At 37.0% G+C, this 17,035-nt stretch overlaps 1 protein-coding gene across 1 annotated transcript; it reads left to right on the forward strand.

Moving 5' to 3' along the window:
- The first annotated feature begins 14,271 nt into the window (after positions 1-14,271).
- LOC112467125 lies at positions 14,272-15,358 on the forward strand. The gene is made up of 3 exons (XM_025035605.1): positions 14,272-14,670; positions 14,979-15,120; positions 15,199-15,358. Exons 1-3 carry the CDS (start codon positions 14,286-14,288, stop codon positions 15,356-15,358), a joined length of 687 nt encoding a protein of 228 aa, XP_024891373.1. The 5' UTR covers positions 14,272-14,285.
- Positions 15,359-17,035: the final 1,677 nt, after the last annotated feature.

The following is a 17,035-nucleotide window of genomic DNA, read 5'->3' on the forward strand; positions in this document are numbered from 1 at the left end:
TAATTTAATAATTACCCGTTGTAATTTTAGATTACAACAATATATATATATATATATATATGTGTGTGTGTGTGATTTCTGCCTAGTGCTCTGAATGTCATCTAGTCATACATATCAAGAATTTTCGATGGGCTTCTTCAGAAGATAGGATACGAAGAAAATCCTAATGCATGATGACGATATCACAAAGATGCTAAGGCTAGATGCCACGAAATGTGCATGTACCGTCGGTCACGCGGAATGCAAGAGAAAATTTGCCGTTAAATTGAGCGAACATTCACGAATCCTGATACCCACAAGTAATTTCTTACAATCTTCTTATGATCCTGATTATCTCATAATTTGTATTTTTGTACGTGTATTTTATGCTTTGATAGAAGGAACGTGAAAAAGAGCAGGAAAAGGAAAGAGCACCAGCGGCGAAGCAGACAGAAAAGAACAAACAGAGGAGACAGATTCAAGCTTTGTCTAAATTAATCTGGACGAAGACGAAGATGAAGCTGAGATGTCTTCTGATGAAGACAATGCCGAAAAATCCCCGCAGTCAGAAAATGTGCAATCTGATGGCCCTGCGATTAAGAAGATTTAGAAAAATCCAGATGTAGATACATGTTTTTTGCCAGTAGGGAAAGGGACGAGAAGGAAAAGTTTTTTGACAAAAAAAATTTATGTATTTTAATAAAATATTTTAATTTTGTACTGTTACCTCTGTAATTCTTTGCGATGCGATTAAATTTTTTAAAATACATATATAAACTTTGTATTTAAATACCTTGTATTTCCTTGTTGGGTTTAAATATTTTAATAAAATATTTGTATTTTGTATTGTTACCTCTGTAATAATTCTTTACCTCAAAAAAACCTAAGTAACAAGTGGTAGACATAATCTTTGTATCTCGAAAAATACACTGAGAAAAAAAATTGTTAATCCCAAGAAATATTTAGTGCGATACGTTCAACTAAACATTTTAGATAGTTAACTAAATATTAGTTGTTTCAACAATTTATTTCGTATTTTTAATCAAGAATTAATTAATTCAACTAATGTTTAGTTAACTAACTAAAATGTTTAGTTGAACGTATCGGACTAAATATTTCTTGGAATTGACAAATTTTTTATCTCAGTGTATGTTCTCTCTGTAATTGGCGCTGTAATTTAAAAAGAGATATCATTTCTTTTTTGTAATTATAATAGATTATTTGAAGCACGACTCATTTTTGATAAGGTAACGTAATTTTGTGATGTGTATCACTTGAGTTATAATTTTTGGGAAATAAAAATACTACTGCTTAGGTTTTTTCGAGATTTTTTTAGATACAAAGATTACGTCTACCACTTGTTACTTAGGTTTTTTCGAGGTGATAATACTACCACCTTGTTTTTTTTTCGAGGTAAAGATACTACTGCTTAGGTTTTTTCGAGATTTTTCGAGATACAAAGATTACGTCTATCACTTGTTACTTAGATTTTTTCGAGATGTAATATGTTAAGAAAAATTAAAGCTACTACTACCTGGGTTAGAATAGAAAAATTCTTAAGTGGGAATACACACAAAGTTATATGTACTACTTGGGTTTTAATTTTTTTTTAAATAAAGATACTACCCACCCACTTTTGGGTTTTTTCGAGGTACAAAGATATTACGTACCATTTGGGTTTTATTAATATTTTTTAATTTAAAATTAATGATACTACCATTTGGTTTTTTTTCGAGGTAACAACTACGCGTGTACTTGGCGCCTTTTTTTTACTTTTTTGAAAAAGTAATAAATTACATGAAAAATACGATTACACGTTTACTTTTAAAAAAGTTTTTTTTTATAAAAATCTATAAATAAACATATTTTTGTCTCAACTTCACTATAGCCAATCGATTTCTCGGAAATGTTTTTCCTGAAAAACAGGTATTACAAATTAAAATTTGTTTATTCCAACTGGCAACGGAGTTACGGTGATTCAAACAAGCGGAGTCCCAATTCGCACCAGTATGGAATTTGAAGGTGCGCAACTGTGGTAATTAAGAGTTAAGTTGCTTGAATATTAAAAAGTGAAAGAAATTAATAAAAGAGACAAATTAATATTAATCTAGTATTATTTTTTTTATTTTAGAGTACTTATAGCTTATTAGATTTTTTTATTATATAATTATTTTAATAAATTGTAAGAAATTACAACATTTTGTACAAGTATTTTTTTATAAATTTTATATTTTTGAAGCGTGAGAATTTGTTTCATTAGGTACTCTGTATCTACGTGAATACGTGTCTCCGTGTAATAATTTGATTGTGTCGAATCTGACCGACCGAAATCGTTAGATTTTGTAAGGATCGCACACTTTAGAGTACGGAATTGTATAAAAAATCGCACACTCTCTGTGACCGAGAAGTACTAAGATCGAGTGCCGGCCCGCGCGCGGAGATCCGAAGGTTTTATCTACGTAAATCTCGAAAGTTTTTCGAACTCCGGACTCCCGGCAACGAGCCGAAAAATTTGCCGGGCCAATCAGCTGTCAACAGCCCGAGAAAGCAGCTAATTTGGCGAGTATCAACGGCTTAGCTGAACTCAGAGTCGACAACCGATCAGCTGTTTTCGCCGAAATATCTCGCTTTGTCCCGAGTGTTTACCTCGCGCACTCCCGGGGACCCGAGATAAACGAGAATCAGTACAAGCAAAAACAAGACATCGTTTTTCTGTCTCGCGATGTTTCTAAGAAATATGCTATTCATTCCCGAAACGAAATTAAGCATTTAATATTTAATACAAATTAAGATTGATTTAAGGATTAAGCAATTTTCCGGAAAGATTAAGTAACAATTTTTTCGCGTGATTTAATGTGTGCGATTCCAAACATACGGGTACCCGAATTATCAAATTACCCGCAGACCCGTATACAACGGAAAGCGGGCGAATATCTAGATATTCAGGTATCCAGTTTTTTTCCCAGCTCTATACGTAACATATACCCGGATCTTCCGTTGTCAGCATGTCAATATACAATTGACATAATAATTGCATAGAGACTTACCTGTATTGCATATCCACGTTTTGCATCTTGCATCTTGCTTTGGGAATCTGAATAGCCGTTTCCCAAGCGATTTCCCATTCTTGCACTTTTTGTACATGCACCTATTGTAAAAGCTATCTACAGAGCACTGACTCGACATTGCACTTGTTTATAATAACGCGATGCGAAAAGAAATTATAAAAATAAAATAAGAAAAAATATAGAATTAAAAAAAATACAACACGTGAAAGAAAAATAAAAAAAATTAATCGACAGAATAGAAGTACACGCGTATCGCACGATAGAAGTATACGCGTACGTACACACCAAAAAAAATTTACAGATAATCGTGTCGGATAATAAAAAAGGTTACGTGTTGTAAAACACACAGATCTCTCAGATCTCACAGATGTCACAGATCGTTAAAAGAATAGTTTATAGCTTCGTACGAAGCAGAATCAGATCCGTAATGTACGAAACACCGCAAAAAATCGCGAAACAGCGCAAAACACCGCTAAACAGCGCAAAACACCGTAATCGTTATCGCACACTGAACCGTTAATCGTACCTAGCCACATTGATTATTCTCCGCGACTGAATCGTCGGAACGCGAAGCAGCACTGTTGCGCTTGTTTTGTTTTATCTCACCAACTGTCACTGTGAGAAATTATAACAGACACGCTCGTAAAGCCTTATTATTGATAACTTTAAGCGCGCTCTCTTGTAATCTATGTTCTTTCAATCTTTAATACATAATAAAAGATAAACGAATCTGCTTATTGTAAATGTAAAGTACTCTTCGTATGTAATTATACAAAAAGTTATAATTTTACAAACGGTTTCTTTATCTTTTTGTATCTGTTTTATATCGTTATAAAAACAAATAAAATGTTCGTCAAAAGTCAGTCCTTATATCTTAAAAATATTGCATACATATTAGGCGCAAACTCTAACAATTCTTTTTGCATTTTTTCTAAGTAATGTATTTCGAACTATCATAAACTTTAAAATCGATAGCATTTTTAGCTATCAATTATGTCTAGTTCATAAAATTATAATGACCACAAATCTCTTATACCAAGGAACACATTTGGCAAGTAATATTTAATATTCGCTATTTTTCAATATATATATAGCATCTATTTAATATTACAATGTGTAATGCACAGCAACTGAATGAAAATAATGCTACTCATGTATATTATCAAATATATTAATTATTTTTTAGAACGCGCGTACATGCGCGCGTTGTAAAACATTAATATAGCGATCACGCGTCTTGCGTGCCGCTAACGACGTTCGACATTCATTGTCATTGTGTAAGCGTGAGGCGTGAGGTTCAGTGTGAGCGTGCAGGTCGTGCAGGAAGATCTGAATCGAGTTTTGTGAGTATACACATCGTTAATGAGTAATTGTAAGTCTTATATGTATATATATATCTAATGTGTTGTAAATTATTGCAGTGCAGATAAGAAGAAACGCGACGGCGCAGCCTCAACGGCGATGTCGACGACGGCCTCAACCATCCCGGCAACGACGACGATCACGACGGCCCCGGCGGCCCAGGCGGCGACGACGGCCTCGACGGCCCCGGTAGTCCCGACGGTCCCGACGGTGACGACGGCGACCGAGTCAATCGTATTAACCGTAAGTATAAAAATTAATAAATTTCATATTTAAAATCTTATTAAACGACCGCATCGCATGTGTGACAGCGACCGACAGTATTTATACAATAAATCGCAAAATGTTTTGTTGTCTCACTTTTACGTATACCTACAAAAGCATGATGTTTTAATATAGCATATTTATCTTTTGTTCCAGCCGGAAAGTTTGCAGCAAATTATAAGGGCTGCTGTCCTCGAGGTGCAGCGAGGAATAGGGAGAGGAAGATGGAGAGGGAGAGGTAGAGGAAGAGGAAGAGGAAGAAGCAGAGGCAGAGGCCGTGGAAGAGGCAGAGGTGGAGTAAGTACCACAACCGGTGGTACAACGGGGATACAAATTTATTATTATTAGAAAAAAAACAGATTACTTGTGTATATATATATATATTGATATATATATATATTTTATATATATATATATGTGTGTGTCAGTTTATTTATTGATAAATTGCCTTCATAAATCCTTCCTGAATTATGTGGAACACAGCGTGTGACAGGCGAAGGTAGAAGGGCCCATAAATATTTATGTAAAAACATATTTAAATATAGCCAAATATCGAGCAATAGTGAGGTGTTAAAAGAAAATTGTGATTAAAGCAATTCGTGTATTTTAAATTGCTGTAAGCTTATGTTTCAACCGTACTTGGTCTTCTTTAAAGTGTTTACAAATAAAAAATAACATAAACCGTTGTCACATTTACAGTGTTGGAATAAACATTATAATAGCGAGGGTCAAAGTTGATACAATATTTTTGTCGAGCTTAAACTTATCTCAGTTAAGAGTTATAAAAAAGGATCCTAATATGAGATTATTGTTTTGAAGAGGTCCTATAATAAAATAGCGCTACAGTTGTGAGAATCTATTGCTGGTGATTTGTTCCACCATCGTTCTCGTTAGAGAGCACTTGTGCAAGTCCGCAATTAAGATGCGCTATGAATAAAACAAATAATGAAGTAAACTAAATAGTTAGTAAATAATTTATTTCCAAATATTCTTTGTTAAAAAATAATGTTAATAATGAGAAGAAAGCATATAAGAATAATTATCGAGAGCTTACCAGAAAACTTTGATGAATCATCCGAGTTATCCGACGATAGAATTTTTTCCCCACAATTACCACATAGCTGCGTAATGTTGGCATTTTTTTTTTATCATTGCAGGTGAAGGACATCGTAAGGCTTTTTTTTAAATTTATTTTAAGTCGATGATCGAGACAAAACGACATCAAACTCTAATATGATTACGCCGATATCATTGTTCAGCACAATTAGATGTTTGAAACGAGAAGTTTCAGAGTTCAGTGTCTCGATACAATTACCAGTGATCAATCAGGGACTAAAATTGATTGGAAACTCTCCGATTCCAAAAAGACATTGTCGCGAGAATGTGGGATCGAGCTCTTGGATGACTACCAAGATACAACGAGTATCACAAAGCTTGAAGCAAATGTTTGGCGTCAAGTGTGGTGAAGCTGAAATAGCTATTCACGACTTAGCTCTGATGATCGCCCAAATAAAAGAAGCCTTTCATGCCTCGGGGACTTTATATAAACGGAAAATTGAATTGATGACAATGCTACCAAAGACTTGGAGTATTTCGCACATGGCGCAGACAATTGGTTCGACATATCACATGGCAAAGGTAGCAAAAAATCTCGCAACACAGGGAAAAGTATTATCCATGGACCTAAAAAGAAAAGGTGAATATAATAAAAGGTGAATTTAATAAAAGTGAATAAAATAAAATTTATCATCTCACTTTAGGCAGGTGTTTGCCAGCCGAGCTAGTGCAGGAAGTGATTAATTTTTATATACCATGATGATGACGTGAGTTCTCTCCGGCCCGGTAAAAAAGAGTTCTTGTCTCGTCGTAATAATGAGGGTGTTCGAGTTCAGCACCAAAAGCGACTTCTTCTTGGGAATCTAAGAGAATTATATCAACGATTCAAAGAGATCCACCCCAATATGTCTATCGGATTCTCATCATTTGCAGAACTGCGTCCTGATTACTGCGTTCTGGCAGGAAGTGGAGGAACCCATACTGTGTGCGTTTGTTCGAGCCATCAGAACTTTAAATTAATTATGACAGGTGATTCAATTCATGTTTTTTATCACAAATGATTAATTTGTGCCGAAAATTTTTTTTTATTGTAGTGATTGCGGTTTAAAAAATAATTCTTGTGGAAAACAGCCATATTATGGTAAAATTCTCATTGTTAATTTAAAAATATAAATATTATTTATACACATAGATCTATAAACAATTAACAGATAATTTATTAAACTCACGTTACTCATAGAACACTGTCGTGCATAATCAATTGTTTACTTTTTTCAGACCTAAATAATTATAATATTTATTACACTCTCGATTAGAGCGACAAACAATCAAACAATCCGCTATGTATCGTTCCGATCAATTTATTGATTTATTGGTGATCTTTTACAATTTTTTTTATCAATCATTTTATCAAATTTTTTATCAATTATTTATTGTTTTTCTACGATAGTGTGTAGAAAATATTAAAAAATTTTATAATCAAGTACTACAGCCGGAACAAATTAATTAATTAGTCTACTTTTTAATTTAATTTTACAATAAGATTTTTTATTTTTTAGGTTGCAAATTACAAGTTCTTTCACACCAGCAAAGTGTCCAGTTCGAGATGTACGAGGATGTTTTACAGCTATTGACATGCCGCGATTTCAATCCTATTTGTCATTTCAATCGTTGCGCTCAATGTCCTGGAGATGCGGATTTAAAAAGTAATAACAGGATTATTCAGCAAAAATAATGTCGAATCCGTTACGTACAAATCTTGGATAACGAAGCCGCGCTGCACTCTAATAACAAAGACTTGCAGCGCTGAGGAATTTGTAGAAGTTTTCTGCTATGAAGCAAGATCTCTTCTGCAACATTCTTTCATAGCTAAGCAACAATCTAGTTATCAGAGATTCGTCAAAGATAATTTAGCAAATGATGAATGTATGGCAATTTGCGACTTCACCGAAAACTATGCATTCATCATTCAGGACCCAGGATTTCATTGGAACAATAATTAGGCGACTGTCTATTCTGTAGTTTTATATAACAAATCCAATGGAATCCTGAGCTACAAAAGTCTTACAATCATCTCGGATTGTTTGCATCACGACGCCATCACGGTTTAGGTGTTTTCGCGATTTGTGAACAAATTCATGAAGTCTCTCGTACCACACGTCTCGAAAATAATTTATTTTTCTGACGGAGCATCGCAGCAATTCAAAAATTTTAAAAATTTTTCGAACATTTACCACCACGAGGTCGACTTTGGTGTTCGCGCTGAATGGCACTTCTTTGCCACTGCTGAAACGCTTAGCTGCGCGAGCAAGTCTTCAACGTCCTACCGACCAACAAATTTTGGATCCGATGGATTTATTCAACAGGGGCTAATGAAGCGGGCACACTGCCATCCATTACTGTCAAGTATTGGGACAAAAAAAATTATGAAATCGCCGCCGAATTTTTGACAGGTCGGTACGATCAAACGAAAAGAATACCTCAAACTCAACGTGTCCACTGCGTCATACCAAGTAAAAATTATAAATTAATTGTTAAAGATTACTCATTTTTGAATAATTATACTGAGCACAAATAAATAAAATAATAAATAATATGTTCTTAAATAAATGTACTTATTGAATTAAATTTCCTCATAATCTATTTTTTTCGCCTTTCCCACACTATTCATCGCAATTGTCGTGTGCCGAGATTTTCATCATGATTTAGTAAAAAAATTTTATTGGCGTGTACAGAAGGTACAATTCGCTCATTTTATTTGTCAATGAGTAACGTCAATCACTAAAAAAAAAAAGTAAGTATATCTAAATCGATTCAGAATTGTCTGAAACGCGTTTTTAACTACACTTTTGTGAGTCAAATATTACTACTGCCTCACAAAAAAATCTATAAAAAATTCCCAAAAATTCTGCGCAACTTCGGACCAGTCTTAAAATTTTTCTAATCCTCCCTAGAATATATTCCCTATAAATTTCAAGAAAATAGAAAATGGGGTTTTCGAGATATTCAAATTTTTGTGTTTTTTTACTTTATTAGTTTAAAATTATTATTATAAAAATTTGGAGTAATTTTTTTTTTAAACTATGATCTAAATAGCGTATTTTCTGTTCAATGAATTTTTTTTTAGACGTCTAATAGGCGAAAAAATTCATTAAAAATTTTGCAGTCCTCATTTTGCGCAGGTTCTATTTCAAAAACGCTACATTTATTACAGAAACGATCTTACAGGGGTATAGTGCTCGCAAAGACCTGTTAAAAAACGAGCAGCCATCAAAAATAAAAAGGTCGAAGTTTGACCCCTTGCGAATTGGCGTGGAATGCCCCATATATAGAAATATATACGTAAAAGAAAAACGCGGAGAAAATCACGTAAAAAGAGAGTTGAATGTATATTACATCTAATAATATCGAGTGCTCGCAACTCGTCGCGTCGCGTAAAAGTCACGGTGCGGTCTTGCTTTGCGTGTACTTGGCGTGAGACACTACTGTTAAAAAATAAGTTAAATAGAAAGAGAGAGATTGTGTATGGGCTGACATCTGTTAGTGGATGATGCGTTAAATATAAATCAGTGAAACTACCACAGATGGCAGCAGTGGTACCGCTACCACTTTATTAGCGAATTCCCTTTATGAAAATGTGCCCTTGAGTGTTCAATGGCGGTCAGTGGGAATGTATGGTTGCCCTACAGTTGCAATGCGAACTATATGGAAAAGTTAATGGAAAATATTGAGTGGCAATAAGATGAATGGAAACGCAATGACAAGATTCGAATGACAACTTTTTCCATACAGGCGTAATGGAAACTGCTAATGGCTTATGAAGGTTAAAACTTGTGTATGGAACTTGTAATGCGAATTATATGGAAAAGTTAATGGAAAATATTGAGTGGCAATAAGATGAATGGAAACACAATGGCAAGATTCGAATGACAACCTTTTCCATACAGGCGTAATGGAAACTGCTAATGACTCATGAAGGATAAAATTTGTATGGAATTTTTCTACCTTCAACCAATTTGTTCAGTGTGGATTGTAATGGAAATTCGTCAATGGTAAATGTGGCGGTTCGCGCCACCAGTGGTACATGCATCATCATCATGCCCGCGCGGTAACTGTATTACCGGCAGTTTGCATCGACGGCGCTAAGCGTCGCATCGTTTATGCATTCTCTCAAATTCAAGGTTCGGCACGGACTGGTATATGTATGAGACCTCCTACGGGACACCGAGGTAGATATTTTCAGGCGCTAGTTGCCTAAGGCAAGAGCTCCTATTATATTGTCCGTTGAACCAAAGGCAATGGGAAATGAAGGCATTTATATTAAAGACAAAATAGTACCATTTATTAAAATGCCATTGAATTCTTATTGTTTCAGACGCAATGGAAATAAAGGCATTTTTGCCAAAGATAAAAATTTCCACACAAAATCCCATTGGTATTGCCAATGTTAATACCAATGGCAATACTAATGGCAATATCAATGGCAATACCAACGGCAAAACCAGTGGCAATACCAATAGCAATACCAATGGGATTTTGTGTGGAACTTTTTATCTTTGGCAAAAATGCCTTCATTTCCATTGCGTCTGGAACAATGGGAATTCAATGGCATTTTTTAATGGCAATGAAAAGCACATTTTTATAAGGGTTATGTATCAATGCGCGCGAGGCGCAGATCGCGAGAGTAACGTGAGACGGCGCATGCATGAGCGTGTCGGGACGTGCGTGCAGCTCGGCGAGCGTGCATTCGTTGTGAGTCCATCGTCTCGGAAAGTCGTTCCCGAATACTAAGCTCGTCAGTTCAAGAACATTCGGTCGATTGAGTCGCGTTTCGAGTTAAGCTCGTAGATTCATTCCGATTTCGAGACTTTATACGCGTGTCGGTAGTAATTAGTATTATAGACTAACAGCTACCGTGATACCGAGAAGAAACGAATCTTCGGCTAAAGATGCGCAGATAGAAGGACGGTCGTCACCAACGACGCCATTACGAGGATTCGAGAAAGCTCTTTAGGGCGTGAGCAAGACCGCCCTTGTGGCGCGCGAGAGTAAAGCCCTTTAGGGCGTGAGTAAGGCCGCCCGTGTGGCGCGCGAGAGCGCCCTTTCGGGCTTTGTCAATGCAACCATCTATTATTGACGAAATTTCGTATTCAAGGAAGACTTCTAAAAGGTAACTTGTATTGTTCTTTTGGGAGAGGATGCTAGATATCGTCTAGCTGCAGATGAGGGACCGATGGTCCATTCATCGTTTCAATTCGAAGCTTATAGAGTTCTCGAGAACGCGTTGTGAGGAATACATCCTCAACCGTATACAATCCGTTAACTGTTAACTTTCGAATTATAATTATTAAAACTGAGCTCAGTATAGATTCATTTTTTTTCTTTTGCTTGTGGTTGCAATTAATTAAATAATGATCAATATTGTAAATTGCTAATTGTCTTATGTTCGAGATTACTTTCTAAAACTATATTCTTGACGTGAATTCTGCGTTATATTTGCTTTTGTAGCGTTCGACATTCGTTCTAATTAAGTGATAAAGAAGAAGCGTAATTATATTCTTTACTCACACTCAATATTATACGTGCGTTCGTGGAATTTGAGACTCGTTATAAATAACGTTTTCCGCGTTATTAAGATAATTGTTAGATTGCGCCTTGACAATATCTCTCGATAGATTTATTTTATTGTAATCTGAGTTTGATTATTCTGTGATGCCTTACTTTTGCATATTGTGTTCTTTCTACTGAATTAATGTGTCAATCGATAAGTGAAGGCATATTATTATTATTAGTCAGTGTAGATTATTCAACTTATATTGTCTTTCTTCATTCTTTACTTTGCGAGAAGAATCTGTTCACATTCAAGTGGTGAAATTCTATATTGATTATTACTGTGCCGATGATGATTATTTTATGAGTAAAAAAAAAATTTACGCATTACTTTAATTATTATTTCATGTATCTGTTTGATGATATTCTCTTGTATTATTTTCTATATATGTGTGTTTGATATGAACAATCCTTTCTTTGATACAAATCAATTTGCATTACACCGAATTAATTCACAAATGTCAATATATGAGCATTAAAGAATAATTCTTTTCTTCTAAAGGGCTTTCTCGCCTGATATAGGATTATAGCAGTTAATTCCAAAGTGTATTCAGTAATACGCCGAAAGAAAGGATTGTTTCTTTATCAATTATTTCTTTTCCATTATATTTTACACAGCTTACTTTCATGTATGATACCTGATTATATCTCTTTATATTGATTATACGACTACTATACAGCGAGTAAGTACTTTGAAATACGAATTAAACTGAAATACACAATCTCTCCTCATTCAAATTCTCGTGTAGTGTGTTACTTCCTCATCTAAGAGGCCAGGCTCGTACGCGAGCTTGTCTGTCTGGAGTAGTCTGGACCTCGAGATCGCTTATCAGAGGCTGGATCTGTACTCCTCTGTGGACTCGAGATGATGGCAAGGTCTGAGTGCCTTGATGACGGAGGTCTCCAAATGACCGAGGCAGCGGCGATAGCAGAGACGGCACCGTGTACCGTGGCAAGGTATAACGGCGGAGGCGTACATCCCAGGTCGTCAGGTGCCCTCTGGGGGGGGGCGAGTTAGCGGCTACGGAGGTGACTCCAGGCGTACCAACTTTCACGCGGCAGATCGAGATGCCTGCGGCTGCACGGGTTTACAGGGCGGCAGCGACGGGCGTGAAGTCGGTGGCTTGGTACGACTGTATTTCCGCAGCGTATTTAAAAGACTTTCTCTTCCCTGGGCTGTGTGATACGTTCAGCTGGGTGAAGGTAGTCGAAAGTGCCGTCGCTGCCGCCCTCTTATACCCTGGTCGCCGAATTTCTCTTACGAGAAAGGGCAGCTGCCTAGCGGTGCGAACTTGTTGTTATCTTGGTGTCACGGCGAAAGCACGTGCTTGCTGCGTGCGGCCGTTTGCCGTGCCGCCGGTACTTGCGCTCGGCGGGGTGTGTAGAACGGGCTGCCGTTCCGCAGAGGCGCGCTTTGGCGTGTGCGGTGTGGCGGTTAGGCTGCCGTCTCACGTGGGGCTCACAACCACCACAGATTGCTTATTTTAATTAATGTACCTGTCATTTGCGGATGTTTTGGGAGGACGCTGTCAGACTCCTCTAACTTTTCACTTGAAGATTGTAACGTGTCTGCTATATGTGATATTTTTTTTCCTCACCTCGTCTTCTGAAGAAATTAACGGTACGAGTCTTTCTTCAAGGATATTCGCGGTTCGGGCCTCGTTCTCGATAGTTGGGGGCGTAGGGACCCGTCCTACTGACCTCCTTCCGCGTTTCCCGAACATTTAGGGCACGTCCGCGTCATATACCCCGGGTTCCCGCACCGGTAGCAATACTGCCGTTGAATCGCCTCTCCGGTGGATTAACCGGCTAACGAAGGAACAAGCGGTTCAACATTTAGAAGATCGGGGGTTGGACATGGCCGGTATTCTGCCAACTTTACGCGCGCGTTTAGCTAGATTTGAGGAATCGGTTCGGGAAAAGATGAACGACCAACCGCCTCCACCCCCGCCTACCATAAAGATACAGACCGCTAGTCTCCAGGGGGCCCATGGGACCATCCCGAAGGACACGGCGACGAGACAGGAAGACCTTTTTGCGAATCTGGGGGCGTACAATTTCCCGCCCGACCCCCACAAAACATGGGGGGGGAAAATATCCGCAGGCGCCCCTGCCGCGAGTGAAGTACCCGCCGCGTTACACCGATAGAGGAAATACGCGCGGATCCGCGGCCGAGGCCTATAATATAATGAGAAAGTGGAACCTTTACTTCTCCGGACAACGCGGTAGCGACGCGGAAGCATTTTTGTTACGGATTAAGGAGGTCCGTTTTATTATTCATGTAGATGACGCCGAATTGTTTAAGTGCTTGCCGCTGTTCCTCTCGGGTACCGCGTTATATTGGGTGAGATTAGAAAGCGAAAATTGGCGGGATTGGCGGGATTTCGAGCACGCGTGGCGAAGTCGATTCGGCGATCCGGACTATTTGACGACTCTTCGGGAAGAGATACAGCGAAGAACGCAAAGAGAACACGAGCCGGCGATCGAATATTTAACCTGCTTACGGGCCCTGTTCACGCGAATGAGCCCTCCGTGGTCTCTCCCGGAGCAGCTCACACTAGCCCACCGTAACTTACTACCGCGGCTACAGCTCGCCATTCGTCGGTGGGAATTTAACGATTTTCACACGTTGGAAGATTTGGCTACGCGGACGAAACGGACTCTCCTCGCGGATAAGATGTATAGACCCCCCTTGTTACCGGAACAGTCTCTTTTTCCGGACTTAGCGTACCATGCGCTGAAGGGGAAACCGCGATCCCCGAATACCGTTGCCGCGGGGGAGGCCGTGGCTCAGAGAGACCCGAACGGGAGAGAGGCTTGGAACGCCGCTATGGCCACCGACGCTGCCGCGTCGAGATCGGTTCCCGATGATTTCAACTTCAAATGTTGGAACTGCGATAAGACGGGGCACCAGGCTAAGACCTGCAAGCATGGTGTAAGAATTACATGGTGTGCTCAATTGCCTGGGGGGATTCGGGTAATGACGTCACTCGTGTCGAATTGTGTAAACAGAGTAGCCAACGTCTAGAAGTAAAACATTTTTGGTGTTGTAATATTGGCACATGTTCATGCATCGTCACACTCATGCCGCTTATGCCACTCAGAAGTACGGTACATTGTTTTGTGTTAATCGGTGGGTCTGTTTGCGTTGCGACAATATATAAATTTAAAATAAAAATGGTGCGGTGTATTGTTAAAAGTTGTAGGAATAAAACAACGGGGGTTCGTGAGGAAACTGTGAATTTTTTTCAGCTACCGAAAAATGAAGTGATGCGGGAAGGATGGCTGAAAAAAATAGGAGGCTATGTTTTACCACCAAAAGTTGAATTTGGTAAGTTTGATATTGTACATAAACGTGCAAAAGTATATTAATTGAAAAATAAAAATAAATAAAAAATAATATTTTTTAGTTACTAACATAACCTCAAATTTTGTATTTACAAATGGAGTAAAAATGTCATGAAATGTTATTAATATGAACAGAAAATAATAAAAACAAATTAGCACTTTGTTCATGTATATAAGTAAAAATATTTTACAATTCAAAATATGAAAATCTTTAATTTGAAATAAAAATTATAAAGCCATATTTAATACAATGTATTAAGTTTTATTATTTATACATTATATTATTTTCAGCAAGGATATGCTCGGTTCATTTTAGTCAAGAGTCCTTTCATCAAGGTCGAGCACGGAAAGACCCTGTTAAGAAACGTCACCTACTACCATCGGCTGTGCCAACGTTATTTTTGAATTGTTCAGAAGCTCCAAATGTAAACAAGTAAGTATATAAAAACACATACACATTTGTATTTGTAATGTGGTGTTATGTAATTATATAAATGTACTTTTTCACAAGAAATGCGGTGGCTGAGTACAAAGATTCCTTACCTGATAAAGTTTTATTGTGTCTGGTGAGAACACGTACGTACATACGAATAAAAGAAAATGCCAAAAAATTGTATGTAAACAGAGAGAGAAGAAAGAAGGAGAAGAAAATGAAGAAACTAGTGTCGTAAATTAAACTAATGTTGTCATTGCACGAGTATAATGTATATGTAATGTATAATGTAATGTGTATAATGTAATGTATATATAATCATACTCTTTCTGCAAATCTATATATATATATATATATATATATATATATATATATATATATACATACAACGGAATAATATTTAATTAATAGCAAGTTTGTTTGTGTCTAAAATGTACTTACCTGCGTACTCTAACATCACTGAAAGAATGTGTCAAAATTATATTTATATAAATATAATATTAAATTTCTTAATTTATTAAACATTTTCAACTACCTTTTTTCAGAAGAAAAGTCCAATTACAAATAAAAGTTGTTATACTAATTATTTTTGTTTTTTTGCATTTCTTTTCACAAACATTAATCACTTCTCTTTCTTCAAAAATATCAGTAATAATATTTTAAATGTAAAAGGTGTGACAAATTTTTTTCCAAAAATCTGATTTTCGTGTATCGACTTTCCTTTTAAGCGGTTTATTAATGTACCACCTTGTGTTGTAAACAAATTAATTTTAAATAGGTACAATTATTGAAACAGAAATTAGAAATGTAATCAAGAATAATGAATAAAAAAAATACATGAAATTGGAATAATTAATAAATTATATTAAATTTCAATAATTTAATTTTTCGTTGATTATGTATACCTATAATTAGTTATATTATACTTCGCCAATACATATTTTTAAACGCCAATTTCATATAAAATTAATAATTGTTATGTTACTTTTACGGGCAACAAATAATTAATAAAAAAAAAACAATTGATTCGAACGTATGACCCCTGCATTCAAAAGTTATCGCCACATCCTTTGAGCCAGTAAGATACTAGAGTGCTTTTATACTTAATATATACATTATCATCGGACAAAAGGTTAGGCTTTATTCATGCCATTAATCGATGACAATAATTCTGTCTTTTTGCATTAATTCATTCAAAACCAGCAAAGGAAAAAATAGAAGCATTAAAACATTCGAAAAAAGGAAGTATTGCAATTTTAATATACTATTACATTCTTTGTACATGAGGCTTTACAAGTATTATTTTTTTAAATTTTCTTTAATACTTTTCCATTTGTTGAGAAATCATTGAAGCCCTAAACAATAATACTTTTCAATAATTTATAATAAATACAACGTATCTTCAAATATCATTCATCGTTGCAATACATTTTCAGGAGGCAGTTTGCAACATAATCCGTTCAAATTTCCTATTTCCTAGTTACTTTTAGTGGTGGTACCACTGCTTACACAATTCGACGTGAGCAGCAGAGAGAGAAACGATTTTAGAGAAAGAAAGATACCAATTGAGCACACCATGTAATCCTTACACCATGCCTGCAAGGCGACTCGACGGCAGCATTGCTACCGGTGCGGAAACCCGGGGTATACGACGCGGACGTGCCCTAAATGTTCGGGAAACGCGGAAGGAGGTCAGGAGGACGGGTCCTTGCGCCCCCAACTATCGAGAACGAGGCCCGAATCGCGAATACCCTTGAAAAAAGACTCTCGTACGTGACGCTCGATCCCGACGAGTTTCCACCGCTGAAGTATCTCACAATCCGGATAGGCGGCCAGCCCCTGTTAGCGTTGGTGGACTCGGGGTCGAACATGACGCTTCTTAATCGCGAAAGGATGCGAATAGTAAAAAGTCTGG

Source organism: Temnothorax curvispinosus, unplaced genomic scaffold (assembly GCF_003070985.1).
Source record: "Temnothorax curvispinosus isolate PA1 unplaced genomic scaffold, ASM307098v1 QBEX01016912.1, whole genome shotgun sequence".
Lineage (NCBI taxonomy): Eukaryota > Metazoa > Arthropoda > Insecta > Hymenoptera > Formicidae > Temnothorax > Temnothorax curvispinosus.

Excerpts from the sequence above, each read along its gene's own strand:
- LOC112467125 (XM_025035605.1), top strand. The coding sequence starts at position 14,286 with ATGGTGTGCTCAATTGCCTGGGGGGATTCGGGTAATGACGTCACTCGT. Across the intron at positions 14,671-14,978 it reads ACCACCAAAAGTTGAATTTG|CAAGGATATGCTCGGTTCAT; the intron begins GTAAGTTTGATA and ends TATTATTTTCAG. Across the intron at positions 15,121-15,198 it reads GAAGCTCCAAATGTAAACAA|AAATGCGGTGGCTGAGTACA; the intron begins GTAAGTATATAA and ends CTTTTTCACAAG.